We start from the raw sequence: 22,581 nt of genomic DNA on the forward strand, positions 1-22,581 counted from the left end.
GCCGAGAGTGTTTTGGTTCGTCTCCCTCCTCCAATCACCCCCCTCCCTACCCCTACTCTACTTCCGCCTCCCTCCTCCAAGGGTCTGTTTTGAAAGCGCCGTTGGCAGAGTGGCAGCAGCTGCTGCTAACACACCGGGCGGGCGAGGTGCGGGAGGAGGAGATGGAGCCATTGCCACTGCTGCCCGTCTTTAGCACCGACCCTCCATCACGCCACACTTAGCATCATTCCCACAACCGTCGCCGACAAAAAACGTCACGTTCCTTTTCTCCAGAGATGCTGCCGGACCCGCGGAGTTACTTCAGTTTTTTTGTGCCTATCTTCTGTATAAACCAAGTTGCCAATCCGGGCAAAATGACTCACCGTTTAGGTTGCCCGGCGGCAGTTTGAGTGGTCATTGGCACCCGGGCAACCGTGAATTTCGAGCCCTGCATTCAATGTGATCATGGCTGATCATCCCCAATCAGTACCCCGTTCCTGCCTTCTCCCCATATACCCTGACTCCGCTATTTTTAAGAGCCCTCTCTCTTGAAAGAATCCAGAGAACCTGCCTCCACTGCCCTCTGAGGCAGAGAATTCCACAGACTTACCACTCTCTGTGAGAAAAAGTTTTTCCTCATCTCCGTTCTAAATGACTTACTCCTTATTCTTGAACTGTGGCCCCTGGTTCTGGACTCCCCCAACAATTTCCTGCCTCTAGTGTGTCCAAGCCCTTAACAATCTTATAGGTTTCAATGAGATCTCCTCTCATCCTTCTAAACTCCAGAGTGTACAAGCCCGTCTGTGCCATTCTCTCAGCATATGACAGTCCCGCCATCCCGGGAATTAACCGTGTAAACCTACGCTGCGCTCCCTCAAGTGAAGTGTGCGCTTTACACCTACTCACATCTTGACTCCAGTTTGATCAGGGCCCTCAGAACACGGCCTTCCTGAACATTTTGCCCACGTACAGGACGCCTGCGGGCTTGGCCGCCACGACCACTGCAACCTCCAGGTTCATTTGGGGGGGCACGTAGCGCCTGATTCTATATTCAAAGGGATTGTTCGTCATGGGGAACCGGCCCCAGGAGGACCAGATGAAGCAGCCACCTGGGAATAGCTCATAGAAGGCTCTGGTCCCCCAGGACACTGACCCCGGCAGGGTATCGGACACTACAATTAGCAAAAAACAGAAACAGATAAAAGACAGTACAAATGTCACAAAGCCAGTGTCCTCACACAAAACTTGGAACAGTTCGAGGGATGGAGGTGAGTGGAGTTGCTTCGGACGATGAAAATGGCAGCTCCCAAAATCTGCTGCGTCAGCAGCTCTTCAGCTCAGCTATCTCGTCTCTCCGGCGTACCTTGGGAGGCTGCAAACTCTCGCCGATAACCCCAGCTGGTCTTCGCTGCTCCTGAAGCAACGAAAGGGATTTCTGCTGTCTGTTGTTGGAATCCCCTTATCTCCGCTGGTCTTTCCGAGAGAAAGGAGGCTCCATCAACTCCAGAATCCAAGGCCGCAGAAAGTCGAGACAGTGCAGAATCCCTCCCACACCATATAAAGCCAGACTGGCCCGGTCAGTAACGACGAGGCCGGAAGGAGGGGTTGTTCCGTAAAGTCCAGAAAACTTTGTTTCCCCCCTTTTTGGTGCACCACAGTTTCTTAGCAGACTGCCAGCCGCAGTAGTGGGAGCTACGCAGTGTGGAGATAACACCGCACCCAGCCCAAAACACACAGAAACTTCAAATAAATGTCTGCAGTTTTCCGGCGATACCCCAGGTGTTTCTAAGTATGGCTGTACCCCCTCTGACATCCCAAAGATATTTAAAACATCAAAATTGTGATTTCGACAAGAGCTCTGATACACGGACCTCCGAGCGCCGCACTGCTTTTTTGTGTTTTTTTGTTTCAAAAATAATGTATTCAATTACAAAACCAAACCATGCTAACACACCCACCCATAATACAAACTCACCAAATTGTCCAAGACACTAAATGTTCAAATAACTATGATACGATCCTTATTCAGGATACACTCCATCCCCCCCCACCCCCCTCCCGTGGTGCCCAGCAGTCCCAGAAATCTCCCAGGGCGTCCGTGACAGGGTGTAGTCCCTTTTAGATTCAGATTCAGATTCAACTTTAATTGTCATTGTCATTGTCATTGTCAGTGTACAGCACAGAGACAACAAAATGCAGTTAGCATCTCCCTGGAAGAGCGACATAGAATATGATTTCAATAAATAAATCTATTTACATGTATACAGACATAGTGTTTTTCCTGTGGAAACGTAACTTTTGTTTCACAAACTTGTGAAAAGAATATGGGAGGAAATCGGTGAAATCTGATCCTACGGATAAAGCGAGTCCTGGGTACATGCAGGTGGTCCAGGAGGGAAAGATGCAGATAAGAAAGAACAGTGCAAAGGTGATAAAAAAGACCAAAGGACACTGGCGAAAAGGTAGGAGATTCTATTGTTCCGGGATCGCCAGTAGATGTGATAATAAAAGACGGAGATGACCAATGTCCGGTAATTTTTTGTGGTAATCTAACTAATCGATCAAATGGTTTGGTGAGATGGGAGCACAATTAATATTTGCAGTGGTGTTATTAGTGATAGTTGAAGTGAATATGCCGGAGTATCCCAAGCTGTTCAAACTTTAGTAAAAAAAATTCTGCCCGACAAGCTGAACTTTTTGAATTGGTTAATCTAGAATGGCAAAATAGCAGTCGTGAAAATGTGATCCACCACAGCGCTCACTGTTGTGCAAAACATGGAAAGGGTCCCGGGACTGTTTGCCCCAAGATAGAGAGCGAAGAAACCCACCGTCCCAAACGTGAGTACTGCGCTGTCTTCAGCCTCGGGCTGGGGCCAGTAATGTATGGGAAGAGAGCGAGTCCTGACGGTGCTCTGCCTCCGGAGCCTCGAAGTTGTAGAGGGAGGCAGAGGGGGAATGAGGTCGATTCAGGGGCAAACAATGGCAATTAAAAGAAAACAACATAGAGGTACATACTGGAGATGTGGTGGGAAAGGACATTGGGCTTGAGATTGCAAATGTTCCCCACAGCTACAGCAAGGGAATGCCCAACAGGGAGGATGTCCAGCCCCTTACAGATATTTTTATCAACTCTAGAACAGCTTCACTCCTGTTACTGGGAAGACTGGCTCTGTGCAAACTGGGAGCTGTCTTACACTGTACAACAGACGGTATGTTTATGGAACTCCCTCAAATGCAGACACATCAATTGTTAAACTTAATTAAGGAGGAAGAACAAGGGCAAAAGATGTCCATCCTATATTGTTGGCAATTGAGTAGCAATCCATACAGTCAATTGGTTAATCAAATCCATTGTGCTCTGCAAAGAGTGCAGGATTCAAAAGGCCAGTATTTACAGTATCTTGTTGAAACCAGCCAAGAACACATTGCATTGCATTATGTACGCAGCTCCCTAATCCCGGGTACCAGGATAGAGTCTCCCCCCGGTTGAATAAACTCGAACAATTAACAGTGAGTCTTATTTATTTTTTGGGGTCCCGGGATTGGGAATAATCCTCTCTCTAAATCAAAGGGATCGATTTGAGATGGGAGACACTTCTGAGTCACACCTGAACATAGTTACTAGACCTCCAGCAACAGCGTAGGCAATAGGAGAGATGATAAAAAGGCTGGAGGACAAACAGTCAGTTCTTGTTTTAAAGTTGCCAATAGCAAAAGGAGAGATCCAGATTGACTTCTTTAATGACACAGAAGGAAAGATCACATGGGTCAGAAAGGAATGGGACACTATTTTTGAAAAGCAACAGGCGCCTACTGAGGATCGGTCAAGTTACCAATGGCTCTGGTCCAAGTACCCTCTGATCTATGGGTAAAGAATAAGAATCATATGGGGCGAGTGCGATCAGTCCCTGAACATAAAGTGACTTTAAAAAAGGGTGCTGCCTTGCCATGTTTAAAGCAGTGTCGACTGACTTCGGAGGCTGAAGAAGAGATAGCTGTAGTCATCATATCTTTATTACAACAAGGAATACTCTTATCCTGAATGTGGGAAGATGTAATGAATGGCGTTTTGTCCAAGATCTGAGAGCTATTAACAAAATAGTGATCCCTATTGCTCCTTTAGTACCTGACACCAATATTATTCAGTCATCTATACTGACGGAAGCCGACTCCTTTAAAGTAATTGACCAATGTTCAGCCTTTTTCTCCATACCCCAGCATGAAGACAGCCAGTTCCTGTTTGCTTTTACCAACAAGGATCAACAATACACCTGGACTAGGCTGCCCCAGGGGTATACTGAATGCCCAGCCGTATATGCAGCAGCAGTGAAAAATGATCTAGAGGAATATCAATTATCAGAGATAGACAAAAGTGCTGGAGAAACTCAGCGGGTGCAGCAGCATTTATGGAGCGAAGGAAATAGGCAACGTTTCGGGTTGAAACCCTTCTTCAGACTGATGTAGGTGGAGGGGAGGCAGGGAGAAGAGAGGAAGAGGAGGAGCCAGAGGGCTGAGGGAGAACTGAGAAGGGGAGAAGACAGCAAAGACTACCGGAAATTGGGGAAGTCCATGTTCATGCCGCTAGGGTGAATACTGCCCAAGCGGAATGTGAGGTGCTGCTCCTCCAATTTCCGGTGGTGCTCATACTGGCCATGGAGGATGCCCAGGACAGAAAGGTCGGATTTGGAATGGGAGGGGGAGTTGAAGTGTTGAACCACCGGGAGATCAGGTTGGTTAATGCGGACCGAGCGGAGGTGTTGGGCGAAACGATCGCCAAGCCTACGCTTGGTCTCACCGATGTAGATCAGCTGACATCTAGAGCAGCGGATGCAATAGATGAGGTTGGAGGTGATGCAGATGAACCTCTGGCGCACCTGGAACGACTGCTTGGGTCCTTGAATGGAGTCGAGGGGGGGAGGTAAAGTGACAGGTGTAGCACCTCTTGCGGTTGCAAGGGAAAGTGCCCGGGGAGGGGGTGGTGCGGGAGGGAAGGGAAGAATTGACCAAGGAGTTACAGAAGGAGCGGTCACGTTGGAGGTGGCGAAAATGATGGAGGACTATTTGTTGTATGTGACGGCTAGTGGGGTGAAAGGTGATGACTAGGGGGACTCTGCCCTTGTTGCGAGTGGGGGGATGGGGAGTGAGAGCAGAGTCACGGGGTATAGAAGAGACCCTGGTGAGAGCCTCATCTATAGTAGGAGTGGGGAACCCCCATTCCCTGAAGAATGAGGACATTTCCGATGCCCTGGTGTAGAACACCTCATCCTGGGAGCAGATACGGTGTAGACGGAGGAATTGGGAGTAGGGGATGGAGTCCTTACAGGAAGCAGGGTGAGAAGAAGTGTAGGTGAGATAGCCCTGGGAGTCAGTGGGTTTATAGTGGATGTCGGTCAGAAGTCTATTCCTGGTGTGGAACACCTCATCCTGGGAGCAGATACGGTGTAGACGGAGGAATTGGGAGTAGGGGATGGAGTCCTTACAGGAAGCGGGAATTATCAGAGAGGTGTACTTTGATTCATTGTGTCGATGACCTTTTGGTAGCCTCTGTGACAGGTCCTGATTGCAAAGAAGGCAATTAAATGTGGCAGAAAGAGGGCATAAAATATCCATGAAAAAATGAGAGTTCTGTCAGCCTAGAGTGCAGTATCTGGAATTCCAGCTGCAGGAAGGCAGAAGGAGACTTGGAAGAGACAGAATAAAAGCAATAGAGAACGTCCCGGTCCCGAAAACGAAGAAGGACATTCTCTCTTTCTTAGGCATGGTGGGTTACTGCAGACAATGGATCGATGACTACAGGGAACTAGATGCAGTATTGCGTTACAGGGAACAGATGCAGTATTGCGTTCAGCCAGCTTGCAGACTGAGCCCTCCAGAGTTGAATGGACTGCAGAAAGGCACTAAGCATTTAGAAATCTAAAAAACGCTATGGTTACTGCTCCGGCTCTGGGATTGCCAAGTTATAAAAAGCCCTTTCAACTCTATGTAAATGAATCAAAGGGGTTTGCGACTGGGGTCCTGGCTCAGGAGCATGGAGGGGGGAAAAGACCAGTAGCCTATTATTCAGCGGCTTTACCAGCTGTAGTAAATGGACGCCAGCCTGCTTGCGAGCTGTAGCGACGACGGCTACAATGGTAGAAAAATCAATCCACATCGTTCTTGATCACCCGTGTGCAGTGACTGTTCCTCATGCCGGGATGTTATTATTGAATTCAGCAGCTACACAGCATTTCACAGCTGCTAGAAGAACAGGATATGTATGCAGCACAAAGAAAGCTCCTGAGTTGCATTGAAATAGCCCCGTTACAGGATGCCCAGAGCCTAGCATCACTTCATAACATCCAGGGTGTTATCAGGACCCCATTGTCTGGGTCCACCCTGATGGTCGGGTAGTTTGCCCCAGGAGCCTATTTTTGGCCCTGTCTCGCCTAGCCCATGGACAGGCTCACATGGGAAAAGGGGGGATGGCACACGCATTGTCCCAGCAATGGTATGTACCAGGTATATCAGTCATACAGTAATTGATAAGGTTGCAAGAACATGTCTGGTGTGTCAACAAAATAATAGAGGGAAGACGCCTGCAAAACTTGATCACTAACCACAACCTGAAATGCCTTTTGAGAATTTGCAAATTGATTTTGTACATCTGCCAGCAGCAAAGGGTTTTAAGTACATTCTGGTCACAGTTGATAAGTCCGGAACTGGCGGCACTGTTAACAGCTGCGGCTCGCCTGCAGTCCGTCTGCCTTTACTTTTTTCAGTTTTTTTTTTTTTGTTTTGTTTTTGGTTAGTTTGTTTGTTTGTTGGGGGTTGGGGGGGGGGGGGGGGGGGGGGGGGAAAAACATGTTCTCTGTCTCTTCCTTCGGGGAATGCGACTTTTTCGTGTTGTATCCCCCTTCTCTGCCTCCGTCTGCGCTGAGGCCTAATGGCGGAGCTGGCGGCCTCCAGCCTGCGACTGACCCCGAGGCTCCGGAGGCAGAGCCAGCCAGGACTCACCAAGGAGAGGCTGGCCGTCTTCAGGGCTGAGGCAGCGGTGGCCCGACTTGCTGGTGCGGCGTTCTGGCTTTCGGCGGCGGCCTGGAGCTGATGCAGCGGGGCTCGGAGCTGAGACTGCGGGACCCGGGGCTGGGGAGTGGCCTGGAGCTGGGGGGGTTGCCTGGAGCTGGGGTGGCTGCCCGGAGCGGAGACTGCGGGACCCAGGGCTGGGGCGGCGACATCACCACGGAGGTCCGCTGGACTGGAGGGCGGCATCTCCGGCCTGGATCGATCGCCTCAGCGCAGAGGGAGAACAAGGAGGGAAGAGACGGAGACTAAGACTTTGCCTCCATCACAGTGAGGATGTGCTTGGTGAACTCACTGTGGTGGATGTTTAATTTGTGTTTATTGTATGTTTTGTTTTTATTGGTTCTGTGTATGACTGCAGACAACATAATTTCGTTCAGAATGAAAGGTCTGAATGACAATAAAGGAATCTAATTCTATTCTAATTCTAATATGTTCTCCAGAAGGGTGGAAGCACGCCCCGCTAGGAGGGATGATGCAAGGATGGTAGTCAATATTTTAATGAAATGAATAATACCTAGATTTGTGATACCCATGGGAATAAGTGGTGTGGCGGTGCCTAACGGCAGCGGCTCAACTACAGTCGTCTGTCTTTTTTTTAAATTTTGTCTTGTTAAATGTATGTCTTGAGCTAGTTTTTTTGTTTTTTTTAGCTGTGTATATGTGGGGGGAGGGGGGGGCTGTGGGGGAAACAGTTTAATCTCTTTCCTGTGCGGGGACCCGACTTTTTCCCTGTCGGGCCTCGGATGTAGTTGGGCCTAACATCGAGGAGCCGGCGGCGGCCTCTGGCCGGGACCAACCTGGGGGCTCCAGAGCACTGCGGATCTGATATTGCGGAGCTGGCCGTCTTCGGAGTGGGAAGAGCTGTGATGGCGCACATCTGCGACCCGACTTTGGAGCTTCGGAGGCTCCGGCCACAAGCCCGGTAGACAGCTCGCAGGTCCCGGGTGGGAGACCGCTTTTCCAAGCTCCGCAACGGCAACATCTCCCACTGGAATCGCAGGGTTCAAAGGACACGGAGCCGGGGCCTAACATCGCCCGGCGCGGCTTAAACGGCCACAGGACTTACCATCGCCCACCGGGGGCTTTAACATCGGAGCCCCAGTCGCCTCGACGCTGCAGTTGGACTGCACGACCACGAGAGAAGAACAAAAGGAAGAGATAAGACTTTGCCTTCCATCACAGTGAGGAGGAGATCCACTGTGATGGATGTTTATGTAAACTGTGTTAAATGTGGGTCTTGGGTTTTTTTGTAATGTAAAAAACTGTAGTAAATGAAATTTTGTTCAGACCTAGTTGTTTGAATGACAATAAATAGCATTCCATTCCATTCCAATAAACAGTGACAGAGGAACTCAGTTCACCAGTAAATTAGTTCAGAACTTGTCGAAGGCTCTTGGGTTCCAGTGGAAATTACACATACCATATCATCCACAGTCCTCAGAGATCGTAGAAAGAGTAATTGAGGAAATAAAAGCCATACTTTGGGCAAAGTATGCCAGCAAACTAGGTTGTTGTGGCCAGACACTGTGCCCATAGTGATGTATGCCCTGGGAAATTAGAAAAATAGAAACACGGGCCTAACATCTCACAAGATTTTGATGGGGTGACCTATGACAACAGGAACCAGGGGGAGAATCTCTGCGTAGAGGGACCCCCACGAGCAGCTCATACTCAGTGCATACATATAATTTAGTACAAAAAAACAAGAAACAGAAAACAAAACACAAAACAAAAGGGGGAGGGAGGGTGGGGGGATAGGTGCACAATTGTGGCGCTATATACATATCTATAAAGGCAAAATGGTGAAGGATGAATAGGTAGTATTCTTAGGCAGATGTTTAAAGATTATATTAAATATTAATTTAAAAAAAATATATTAAAAATTACAGTTACAATACACATTACAGTTCCAAATTTCAGTACGTGGATAGAATAGATGGAAGTCCGGGTGTTGGGCTTCTGTGGCAGAGAATTCCACAGATTCACCACTCTCTGTGTGAAAAATGTTTTTCTCATCTCGGTCCTAAAAGACTTCCCCCTTATCCTTAAACTGTGACCCCTTGTTCTGGACTTCCCCAACATCAGGAACAATCTTCCTGCATCTAGCCCGTCCAACCCCTTAAGAATTTTGTAAGTTTCTATAAGATCCCCCCTGAATCTTCTAAATTCTAGCGAGTACATGCCGAGTCTATCCAGTCTTTCCTCATATGAAACTCCTGCCATCCCAGGAATCAGTCTGGTGAACCTTCTCTGCACTCCCTTTATGGCAATAATGTCTTTCCTTGGATTAGGAGACCAAAACTGTACTCAATACTCCAGGTGTGGTCTCACCAAGACCCTGTACAACTGCAGTAGAACCTCCCTGCTCTTATACTCAAATCCTTTTGCTATGAATGCTAACATACCATTCGCTTTCTTCACTGCCTGCTGCACCTGCATGCCTACTTTCAATGACTGATGTACCATGACACCCAGGTCTCGTTGCATCTCCCCTTTTCCTAATCGGCCACCATTCAGATAATAGTCTACTTTCCTGTTTTTGCCACCAAATTGGATAACCTCACATTTATCCACATTATACTGCATCTGCCATGCATTTGCCCACTCACCCAACCTATCCAAGTCACCTTGCAGCCTCCTAGCATCCTCCTCATAGCTAACACTGCCCCCCAGCTTCGTGTCATCCGCAAACTTGGAGATGTTGCATTCAATTCCTTCATCCAGATCATTAATATATATTGTAAATAGCTGGGGTCCCAGCACTGAGCCTTGCGGTACCCCACTAGTCACCAAAGATCCTAGAGGAGCAAGATAGACCACTCCTCCGAAATCCAATGGACTGACGTGTAGTACGTGACGGAACGTCACGGCCGCCATTTTTTAATGCGACACGCGACTTCCGGTATGCCACCCGCTGAGATCCAAAGCAAAGATTATAGAGCTCCGCTATATCTTTGATCCAAAGCAAAGATCCTCGAGTATCTTGTAGCGGGAACAGCCCCCTCCTTTGCGTAGTTTCCCTTGCATTGTATTGTGCAGTTTCCCTTGTATTGCTTTAACACACACTGCACAAAATTAAATTTAACGTATACATATTTTATATATTTATATGAATGTGTGTCTGTGTGTGAGAGGCAAGTTAGAGATAATTAAGTTTATTCTCATGGATCAGAAGCAACTTTGATTTAAATAAACACTATTAATTTATTTGTCTTGTAAGATGATATACATAAACCATAAAGGCAATTATATATATAATATATAATAATATATATATGCATATATATATATATTTATACACACATATATATACACATACATATATACACACATACATATATACACATACATACATACGTATACACATACATATGCACACATACAAATACACGCATACATATGGATACATTTATATGCATACATACACACATATAAACATATATATACATACATATATACACACATATACATATACATGCACATATACACATACATTCATATATACACATACATATATATTTATACATATGATCATTTTCCAACGATCAATAGATTTACGATCAGTTCCTGTGGATTGGAGGATAGCTAATGCTATCCCACTTTTCAAGAAAGGAGTGAGAGAGAAAACGGGGAATTACAGACCAGTTAGCCTGACTTTGGTGGTGTGAAAGATGCTGGAGTCAATTATTAAAGATGTAATAATGGGGCATTTGGATAGCAGTAAAAGGATTAGTCCAAGTCAACATGGATTTATGATTTTACAATGCATTTAAGCCTCTCCCATTTTTATGAGATGCATTCCTGGAATATGTAGGAAGTTTATTGTAACCTAGTGCTACATGCCTGAACAATGGATGATATATCACTTAAATGCAATTGTTTTCAGTTGTGTGGAGAGACCTGTATATTGAAGATGCTTTTTGCCTCTAATAAGTCAATTTACCTTAAATGTAGAAGGGCTTATTAAAATCTTCTTACAAAGACCATTAAGTATTTTCTTTCTATCCTCTTTTGGACCCAAGGCATAGCAGAGCTGCCAACTCTCACGAAGAGGTAAGGGAGGGAGAGATGGAAGGGAGGGAGAGAGGGAAGGGAGGGAGATCGAGAGAAGAGAGAGGGAGAGAGAGAGAGAGAGAGAGAGATCAAGAGAAGAGAGGGGAGCGAGAGATCGAGAGGAGGGGAGAGAGAGATCGAGAGAAGAGAGGGAGAAGGGGGGAGAGGGAGAAGGGGACAGGGAGAAGGGGAAAAGGGGGACAGGGAGAAGGGGGAGAGGGAGAGTGGAACGATAGCACATTATAACGCGCAGCCGTCCCATTCCGACCAAAGATTATAGAGCAGAGCTCCTCTAGTATCTTTGATTGCGGCCACCGAACCCCCCGGCCCACCATTGCACCCAAAGATGATAGGGCAGAGTTGTATAATATTTGATTGCACCCTTCTTCACGGCGGGCTTGTAATCTTTGCTTGTGATGTCTTGACAATTCAAGGGATATAATGGGTAACAGCCGCCCATTCTCGGACTTGAATCTGAGCTCGAAAAATCTCCTGGTCACTGGACCTGATGTGTCCGCGGGCCATATTGTGGAGACCAATCCCTTACAAGAACAAAACCAAGTGTTAAAATTGTCTTTATTATTATGGTAAGTAAAGATCTATTAAAAATAAGTCTAATAATAACTTTCTAATGTACCGACAAACCCAGTTTCCCAATGGCCGTTGAGGGGAGAACAGAATATAACACAGAATATCGACTGAAAATAATAAACATATTTTCTCACCTTTCTTTTTTATTGGGGAACCTAAAGAATGACAGGTCGGGTCGTTTAGATTTACGATTAGAATAATTGATAGCAGAGCAGTGAGATGAAATTTAGATAAGGACGCCATGACAGTGTGGGGGAAGCCCAATAAAATGCCTCAAAAAATGGCGTCGACGATCACACACGTGATACTACGCGTTTTTCGAGGAGTGGTCTATCTTGCTCCTCTATAATCTTTGCTAGTCACTGCCTGCTATTCTGAAAAGGACCCGTTAACTCCTACTCTTTGCTTCCTGTCTGCCAGCCAGTTCTCTATCCACATCAAACCTGAACCCCCAATACCGTGTGCTTTAGGTTTGCATACTAATCTCTTATGTGGGACCTTGTCGAAAGCCTTCTGAAAGTCCAGATATAACACATCCACTGGTTCTCCCTTATCCACTCTACTAGTTACATCCTCGAAAAATTCTATAAGATTCGTCAGACATGATTTACCTTTCATAAATCCATGCTGACTTTGTCCAATGATTTCACCACTTTCCAAATGTGCTGCTATCCCATCTTTAATAACTGAGTCTAGCATTTTCCCCACTACCGACGTTAGACTAACTGGTCTGTAATTCCCCGTTTTCTCTCTCCCTCCCTTTTTAAAAAGTGGGGTTACATTAGCTACCCTCCAATCCTCAGGAACTACTCCAGAATCTAAAGAGTTTTGAAAAATTATTACTAATGCATCCACTATTTCTGGGGCTACTTCCTTAAGTACTCTGGGATGCAGCCTATCTGGCCCTGGGGATTTATCGGCCTTTAATCCATTCAATTTACCCAACACCACTTCCCGGCTAACCTGGATTTCACTCAGTTCCTCCATCTCATTTGATCCCCGGTCTGCTATTTCCGGCAGATTATTTATGTCTTCCTTAGTGAAGACAGAACCAAAGTAGTTATTCAATTGGTATGCCATGTCCTTGTTCCCCATGATCAATTCATCTGTTTCTGACTGCAAGGGACCTACATTTGTTTTAACTAATCTTTTTCTCTTCACATATCTATAAAAAAAATTGCAGTCAGTTTTTATGTTCCCTGCCAGTTTTCTTTCATAATCAATTTTCCCTTTCCTAATTAAGCCCTTTGTCCTCCTCTGCTGGACTGTGAATTTCTCCCAGTCCTCTGGTAGGCTGCTTTTTCTGGCTAATTGTATCCTTCAAATCACACCAAAACAGATTCAGATTCAATTTTAATTGTCATTGTCAGTGTACAGTACAGAGACAACGAAATGCATTTACTAATATAATAACCATAACTCTACGAGCTCTCCCCTCAACCTCTGACATTCTAAAGAAAACAATCCAAATCAGCTCAACCTCTCTTTACAGCCAATACCGTCTAATCCCGGCAGCATCCTGGTAAACATCATTCTGCACCCTCTTCAAAGCCTCCACATCCTTCCTGTAATGGGGCGACCAGACTGCACACAAGACTACATGAGTCAAGAGAGTTTTATTATCATATGTCCCAGGTTCTTATTCTTCTTGCGTGTGGCGTGCACAGCCTAAAGTTGTTGGACAACTTGTTATTATTTGTTTGTGCGCGCCAGGTTGATTGCATCCGTCGAAACAGGGCGGACCACGTGAAGGTTGCAATCTCCCACCCCATGTCCCAGGCTACTTGCAGTAGCACAACAGATTATGTAAGCATAGCAGGCTGAACGCCGGGGGGAAGCTCCAAGGTGGCCCCAGTCAGAGTTGTATAAAGTTGCAGTGCCTGTATGTTGTCGTGAGGCTGCTGTTTCCGACATGCCACAAATAAGGATGGTAATAGATACTGTGGGCTAAAGGCATGCGACACTGCACCTTGCGGCGCTGGCAAGTGGCCGGCGTTCCTCGGTGAACCGCTGAATAGTTGAGCGAGTGGAACAAGAGGCGGCGGCGGGGCTGTGGGCAGGGCCACCTCGGCAGCATGTTACGGAATGAGGAAGCAGTTCCCGCGGGGAACAGTCTCACAATAGAGGCGCGTTTACAAAGTTAGCGAAACGGGGAATTTCTGGCCAAAGGCGACGTGTGGGAAGGAATGAGGTTAACATTTAAATAACTTATTCACGACAAATCCGAGAGGGAAAGGCACTTACGTCCACAACTTTGGTCAAGGTGCTGCCTGCAAGGGTGTGGTGCTTGACTGGTTTACAAAGAATCCGATTGAGCAAGTTATTGTTGCGAGCCAGCCCAGCAGAGGAGAGGAGAGGAGAGGAGAGGAGAGGCAGGTTGCAGCGTCCCGGGACTGGGGGCAAGGACTGGAGGATGCGAGCAGGTGCTGGAGTTGACCTGCTGCTGCTGACACAAGCTGAGTGAAACACTGCGGCTGCCCGCCGCTGGAGGCTCGCCATGTCGCTCACACTTTTTCTGAAGAAGGTGTCCAAACTCAGCGGCAAATATGACAGACTCATCGTGGTCACCTTCCGAGGTAAGGGTCTTCCAAGCGCGACCCGCTTTATCATCTGTGCACAGTCCCGCCAGTGAGACGTGGGGCTGGGGATGGGACCCAGCACCGGGCTCTGGGAACCGGCGGGACCAGGCTCTGGGAGGGGGCGATGGGATTAGATGGGACTCCCACAGCTATCTGCAATATTCGCATGTTTGCCCTTTAATTCCCACAGACCATTGGTGAGAGGAGGGGGGCGGGGGGTGGGGGGATGTTGTTCTTCCCAGAGCTCTGTTGGTGAGGGATGAAATTCAGTCCCTTGCCAGGGGTGACATGTAGAATAGCTGTGGATAGAATTGAGGAATTGTAAAGGCAAGAAGACACTAATGGGAGTTATCTACAGGCCCCCAAACATTAGCCTGGATACAGGGGTGCAAGTTGCAGCAGGAGTTAAAATTGGCATGTAACAAATGGGAGATTTCAGTATGCAGGTAGACTGGGAAAATCAGATTGGTTCAGGAAAGGGAGTTTGTGGAGTGCCTCCTAGATGGATTCGTAGAGCAGCTTGTACTGGAGCCTACCAGAGAGAAGGCATTTCTGGATTTAGTGTTGTCTAATAAACCAGATTTAATAAGGAAACTCAAGGTAAAGGAACCGCTCGGAGGTTGTGACCATAATATGATACATTTTAATCTGCAATTTGAGAGGGAGAAGGTTAAATCGGAAGTATCAGTGTTGCAGTTGAACAAAGGGGACTATGAAGGCATGAGAGGGGAGCTGGCCAAGGTCGACTGGAAAAGGATCCTAGCAGGAATGACGGTGGAACAGCAATGGCAGGAATTTCTGGGCATAATCCAGAAGATGCAGGATCATTTCATTCCAAAGAGGAAGAAAGATTCTAAGGGGAATAAGAGGCAACCGTGGCTGACAAGGGAAGTTGGGGATGGAATAAAACTAAAAGAAAAGGTGTATAACACAGCAAAGAGCAGTGGGAAGCCAGAGGATTGGGAAACTTTCAAAGGACAACAGAAGGTAACAAAAAGGCCAATAAGGAGTGAAAAGATGAAGTACGAGGGTAGGTTGGCCAAGAAAATAAAGAAGGATAGTAAAAGATTCTTTAGGTATGTTAAGAGAAAAAGATTAGTAAAGTCAAATGTGGGTCCCTTGAATGCAGAAACAGGTGAAATTATTATGGGGAACAAGGAAATGGCAGACAAGAAAGGTACTTTGGTTCTGTCTTCACTAAAGGAAACAAACAATCTCCCAGATGTACGAGAGGACAGAGGATCTAGGGAGACAGAGGAATTGAAAGAAATTTGCATTAGGCGAGAAATCGTATTGGATAGACTGATGGGACTGAAGGCTGATAAATCCCCAGGGCCTGATGGTCTGCATCCCTGGGCACTCAAGGAGGTGGCTCTAGAAATTGTGGATGCATTGGTGATGATTTTCCAGTGTTCTATAGATTCAGGATCAGTTCCTGTGGATTGGAGGGTAGCTAATGTTATCCCACTTTTCAAGAAAGGGGCAGGAGAGAAAATGGGGAATTATAGACCAGTTAGCCTGACATCGGTGGTGGGGAAGATGCTTGAGTCAATTATTAAAGAAGTAATAACGGCGCATTTGGATAGCAGTAAAAGGATTGGTCCAAGTCAGGATGGATTTATGAAAGGGAAATCCTGCTTGACTAATCCTGGAATTTTTTGAGGATGTGACATGTAAAATGGACGTAGGAGAGCCAGTCGATGTAGTGTATCTGGACTTTCAGAAAGCCTTTGATAAGGTCCCACACAGGAGAATAGAGGGCAAAATGAGAGCACATGGTATTGGGTTAGGGTATTGAAATGGATAGAGAATTGGTTGGCAGGCAAGAGACAAAGAGGAATTAACGGGTCCGTGTGAGAATGGCAGGCAGTGGCGAGTGGAGTGCCGCAAGGCTCGGTGCTAGGGCCGCAACTATTTACATATTAATGATTTAGATGATGGGAATAAAAGTAACACTTGCAAATTTGCAGATGACACAAAGCTGGGTGGCAGTGTGAACTGCGAAGAGGATGCTAGGAGGTTGCAGGGTGACTTAGGCAGGTTGAGTGAGTGGGCAGATGCATGGCAGATGCAGTATAATGTAGATAAATGTGAGGTTATCCACTTTGGTGGTAAGAACAATGAGGCTGATTATTATCTCAATGGTGTCAGATTAGGAAAAGGGGAAGTGCAACAAGACCTGGGTGTCCTTGTACACCAGTCACTGAAAGTAAACATGCAGGTACAGCAGGCAGTGAAGAAAGCTAATGGCATGTTGGCTGTCATAACATGAAAAATTGAGTACAGGAGTAAAGAGGTCCTTCTGCAGTTGTACAGGGCCCTGGTGAGACCACACCTGGAGTATTGTGTGCAGTTTTGGTCTCCTAATTGTAGGAAGGACGTCCTTGCTATCAGGGCCGGCCTTAGGAGGTGCGGGGCCCAATTGGGAACAATTCTGATGAGCCCCAGATTCCCAGTCAAGGTCTGTAGATTCATAGAAATACAAATAACGTCTATTATAGACTTTATATCTCTATGGTAGAATGGAAAGTCATCAAAATGTGCGCTTAAAAAGTGCCTGCGAGTTAATGGGCCAAATAGATCCAAGCTACATTTTAATATAAAATTGCATACATGTAAACCTACAAGTAACAAACAAAATGTGTAGATCACCTCTGAAAAGTACATAGTTACAATACCACTTGTTTTAGTGACTGTGAAATGAAAAAAAAAAGTAATTTAATTAACTAGATCCTAGGAAAACCAATAACTATTGGCGAAAAACCAGTCCAGGCATTACATTTTGGGCTTCAGCCCCATCCTACCCTTTGGGCTTCTACCCCATCCTAACTTAGTTGTGTTTGTGGGTGTGTTGTATGTGTGTTAGTTGTCTGTTATGTGTGTGTGTGTGTGTGTGTTAGTTGTCTGTGCGTTATGTGTGTGTGTGTGTGGGAGGGAGGGAGAGAAGGAAGGGAGAGAGAGAGGGCCAGCTGCGACTGGAGGGGCGGGAGCGCTGTCCGGGGACTGTGAGGGAATGTCCCACCTCCCCCTTCTCCATTCCCCCTCCCCGTCTACCCCTTTGTTCCCCCTCCACCCCGCTATTCTCTCTCTACCCATCTCTTCCCCCCTCCACCCGGGGTAGATCTACCCGAGCCGAGATTACTCTAGCGCGGTGCCCAATTGGTCCAATTGGCTTAAGACCAGCCCCGCTTGCTATTGAAGCAGTGCAGCGTAGGTTCACAAGGTTAATTCCCAGGATGGCGGGACTGTCATATGAGGAAAGATTGGGCTTTTAATTGGAAAATCACTGGAATTTAGGATGAGAGGGGATCTTATGGAAACATATAAAATTATAAAAGAACTGGACAAGTTAGATGCAGGAAAAATGTTCCCAATGTTGGGGAAAGTCCAGCACCAGGGCGCCACAGTTTAAAAATAAATGGGAGGCCATTTAAAACTGAGATGAGAAAAAACTTTTTCACCCGGAGAGTTGTGAATCTGTGGAATTCTCTGCCACAGATGGCAGTGGAGGCCAATTCACTGGATGAATTTAAAAAGAGAGTTAGATGGACCTCTAGGGGCAAGCGGAAATAAGGTATATGGGGAGAAGGCAGGCACGGGTTACTGATTGTGGATGATCAGCCATGATGACAATGAATGGCGGTGTAGGCTCGAAGGGGCAAATGGCCTCCTCCTGCACCTATTTTCTATATCCATATTTTCTATATTTTCCTCGTCATGCCTGCAGCTTCTGTACCCATAAACATTGACCCATCAGTCCTGCCCATCCTGCAAACGTGTCTCTGTAGTTCCTAGTCGCAGGTGCCTATCCATGTTCTCCGTGTTCATCTTCCTTACCTGTCGAGCTTCTTACATTAAAATAAATGCACAATAGCCGGGCCCCTCACTCCCTGTCCTTCCCCTGCTTGCCCCGACCACTGCATTTGCTTGCTTGCTTTAATTCTGCGTTTGCCTCAAGTTTCTTGTCGACCACGCCACTGCTTTGAGCCGCAATCTCCGTGCCGGGTTAGTTTAAACCCTGCCGAAGTTTACAACCTGCCTGAGATCAAGTGGACAATGTTCACATTCAATAATGATCATGGAAATGAGAGGGGATCACATTGAAAATTCTAAAATTGATGACAGGGTTGGTCTGTGGATGTTTATGCTTAAGTGGCTGGAGTGTATCAAATAATGAGTCGTGCTTCAGGACAAAAGAATTGGGATCTGTGGTGAATCTGTGGAAGTTTCAACCTCGGAGAGTTATAGCGGCCAAGCCTTTGTATAACGCCAGAGATGTTCTAGATGCAGAAATCATAAAGGAACTTGGAGAATGAGAAATCTGATATTGAGATAAATGGAAAGCCATGATTGAGCAGCAGGGGCAAGTATAAGGAACTAATTTGTATACTCTTGCTTCTATTTTCTATGCTCCTGCTCCTTTTTTCATACAAACAGCAAAAATACCTGCACTGGACATCCCAGCGTTTCCAGGGATGCAATGGCCAAAATAGTGGCGGCTAGCGCTATTTTATTTCTGCCCCCTCTGGTTTTAAGGAATGGTGTAAGATTTTTGAGTGGGGCTATTAATTAAATATGAGTCTTACAGCATAGACATGACCCAGGCTGACCATATTGCCCATTTACACATCCCACTTTCTCCACATTAGGACTGTACCCTTCTATGCCTCATCAATGCGTCTACCTAAATGTATTTTAATCACCTTGTGATTGTTACTATTCCACTGCCGCCTCTGGCAGAAGAGATTAGTTTAATTGGGTATTGTGATCAACACAAACTTTGTGGGTTGAAGGGCCTGTTTCTGACCTGTATTATTCTGCTCCATCTGTATTGCCCTTCTTAAATATAGGAACAACATTGGCTATTCTGCTGTCCCAGAAGAATAAACCACTCAGAATGTTTTCATGAGAAGGCCTCAACATCTCCTCCTTAATATTGACATGTCCCAGAATATTAACATATCTCTCCCTGATTTCATTATCCTCCATGGTGAATATTGATGCAAAGTATGGTGAATATTGATGCAAAGTACTTATTTAGGGCCTTCCCCCTTCCTCTGGCACTATGTGTAAATTCCCTCCTTTATCCTTGTGGACCTGCCCTCTTCCTAGCTACCTTTGTTGTTTTAAATGTACTATACGTATAAAATACCTAGGGATTCTCATTAATCCAACTCACCAAGATTTCATGCTACTTTCAACTAATTATTAATGGTTTCCTTTATATTCATAGGCCTTGTCATAGGTGTATTTCAGTTTTATACTCCTTGCATATACTTTTTCTTTTTAACTACATTTATAATTCTCTCGTCGTCTAAGATCACTGAGCCTTGACATGAATATCCTTCATCCTCAGAGGAACATGATGACCACATGTCAGATTTATCTCAACCAGTCATTCCCAATCTCCTCTCCCCAGTTCCTGTCTAACACCATTCTAATTAGCGTTCCCCCACTTTAGCACTTTCACCCAAGGACCAGACTTACTCTTGTCCATAAATAGCTTAAACCTTACAGAGTTATAATTGCTGTTCCCAAAATGCTCCCCCACTGAAACTGCAATCACTCCCAAATGCAAAGTTGATATGGTCCATTTCACACCAGGTCTATCTACATACTGTTTCAATAAACCTTCCTGGCTGCACCTAACAAATTCTGCCCCATATGAGCCTCTGCCACCAAGGAAGTCCCGGTCAATATCTGAGGTAATTAAAATCGCCCGATACACCAACACTGTTTTTTAGATCTTTCCTTAATCTGCCTGAGTATCTGTTCCTCTACCTCTCACTGGCTATGAGGAGACTTGTTGCAGACTCCCAGCAATAGTTACTGCAGAGATCTGTTTGTATGGTCTCACTGGGTGAACCCTCTAGGGTGACCTCTCTAAGTGTAGTTGTGGTATTTTGAATGCATCATTGCAGAATTGGTTGGGCAAAGTAGTTAATTGTCCTTTAGTTTATGATTTTACCACAGTTCAAAAAATATAGATAGATAGTCTAAGAATAACAATGATATAGATTGGATAAACATTGTCATCGCTGATGTGAACTAATTAAGAATGTTTTCCTTCTTCTGATGTAGGCTATACATACTCGACTAGAAAAGTCCAGTGTGAGTTCGAGGCTATTGTCAATGAGGTGAGCCTTAATGTTTGGACTTAATGTCATTTCATCCCCAACAAGAGCTCTAGAACGCACTATATCTCTGTTGATTTTGTAATCAAATCTTTCCTTGGTAATTGCACATTCTCTTACTGCTTGGCTCTGTGGAATGCAAGACGATTACAAAACAAATGGAACCTCAACATGTGACTTAACATCCATCATCCTGCCACAACTAGAGAGCAGTACTGAATTACTATCTACCTCTTTGGTGACCCTCGAACTATCCCAGATTGGACTTTGCTGACTTAAACGTTAACGTTGCACTAAACGTTATTCCTTTATCATGTGTCTACACAATGTAAATGTCTCGATTGTATTCCTGTATTGTCTTTCTGCTGACTGGATAGCAAGCAACAAAAGCTTTTCACTGTACCTCTGTACACGTGACAATAAACAACTGTTTTTGATGGGTGCAGGGCTCAGTAACATGATCAGTTATTACCACAGTTGGTAATTATTTCCTGGCCTGGAATAAAGCCAACCTTTCCCATTAAACAAACAGGCCTCCACCCTTTGATAAAAGGCCTCAGACTAGAAATATTGACTCTGATTCTCTTGCCAAGATGCGGCCTGACCCGCTGAGTATTTCCAGTGGTTCCTGTTCCTGTTTTGATTTTGATTTCCAACATTTGCATTAAAAATAACATTTTGATGGCTCTTTTCAAATGTAACCTCTGACTGTGAATATCAGCAAGGTCTTTCAGCAAGGAGGACATCGTAACGTCTGCCCAGGCCTCCCCCAAATTGAGAAAGGACATTCTTGCTATTGAGGGAGTGCAGCGTAGGTTCACAAGGTTAATTCCCGGGATGGCCGGACTGGCATATGCTGAGAGAATGGAGCGGCTGGGCTTGTATACTCGGGAATTTAGAAGGATGAGAGGGGATCTTATTGAAACATATAAGATTATTAAGGGTTTGGACACGCTAGAGGCAGGAAACATGTTCCCGATGTTGGGGGAGTCCAGAACCTGGGGCCGCAGTTTAAGAATAAGGGGTAAGCCATTTAGAAAGGAGATGAGGAAACACTTTTTCACACAGAGAGTTGTGAGTCTGTGGAATTCTCTGCCTCAGAGGATGGTGGAGTCCGGTTCTCTGGATGCTTTCAAGAGAGAGTTAGATAGAGCTCTTAAAGATAGCGTAGTCAGGGGATATGGGGTGAAGGCAGGAACGGGATACTGATTGTGGATGATCAGCCATGATCACATTGAATGGCGGTGCTGGCTCGAAGGGCCGAATGGCCTACTCCTGCACCTATTGTCTATTGTCTATCCCCAGATGGAATTGATGGACTGGGCTCCAGCTTGGGGTCTCTGTGGAGGAGGTAGTTTGGGAGCAGTCAGGGGCAAGTGATGGTGTAGTCTGCATCTGCAATGATCAGAACTGGCACCATTCACATCTAAATGACACATCTGGAATAACAATTATAATTTGAGCCACTTTTGTAGCCCACGTACACTCATTCAAAATAGGAATGAATAAAGTGAACACCATAGGGTGTGAGATATAACCATCTTGACAAATCTTCCTTAAACAAAACAGTGTACATGTTTTATTGCCTCGCTCTGCCCAATGAGTCATTGGTTTGGGACGGTGTTGGATAAACAAGTTGTTTAACTAAAGGGAAGAATGTAGTCCCATCACTTCAGTTGTTGCTGCTTTCAGTTCATCTGTGGTAAGCAGATAGGAATTCAAATAGGAGTGACAACCACCCTTCATTAGTGAAGCTGGGTGCGTCTTTGGAGAAAATCAATGTCTATTGACATTGATTTGGTTTTAGTCAAGTCGGAGGCTTTCGCATTGCAGATTCCCAGAGCAAATTCATGTGAAACGTGTGTGAACATCTACATCAGGCAAAGATATATATGGTCAATGTTGGAGAGTCACACAAAGTACATGGTATCCTCTGATAATGAGTGGATAATGAACGGATCGCTCCACTCATTGACTAGTCCGCTGTTGCTCTGTACCTGCTCAAGGATTTCCTGAAATTCACGTTCAACAGTAACAGCTGTATTTCCTCATACTTTTGGATTCAATAACTTGAAACACGTCAATATTTAATCAAACATGAAGGTGGAGTCAGTGCTGAAAACAAGTGCAGTAGAAAGGGTTCAGTAAATGAGTCATGACGCAGGAAATGCTGCAAATTCATC

General features: G+C 45.6%; 1 protein-coding gene across 1 annotated transcript in view; it reads left to right on the forward strand.

Annotated features, from left to right (window-relative positions):
- The first annotated feature begins 13,539 nt into the window (after nucleotides 1-13,539).
- fer1l4 (fer-1 like family member 4) overlaps nucleotides 13,540-22,581 on the forward strand; it is a 118,680-nt gene continuing 109,638 nt past the window's right edge. The window contains exons 1-2 of the mRNA XM_055652728.1: nucleotides 13,540-14,261; nucleotides 20,346-20,401. Of these exons, the coding sequence (XP_055508703.1) occupies nucleotides 14,183-14,261; nucleotides 20,346-20,401 (135 nt within the window). The 5' untranslated portion in view covers nucleotides 13,540-14,182. The remainder of the gene's footprint in view (nucleotides 14,262-20,345; nucleotides 20,402-22,581) is intronic.

Source organism: Leucoraja erinacea, chromosome 21 (assembly GCF_028641065.1).
Source record: "Leucoraja erinacea ecotype New England chromosome 21, Leri_hhj_1, whole genome shotgun sequence".
Taxonomy (NCBI): domain Eukaryota; kingdom Metazoa; phylum Chordata; class Chondrichthyes; order Rajiformes; family Rajidae; genus Leucoraja; species Leucoraja erinaceus.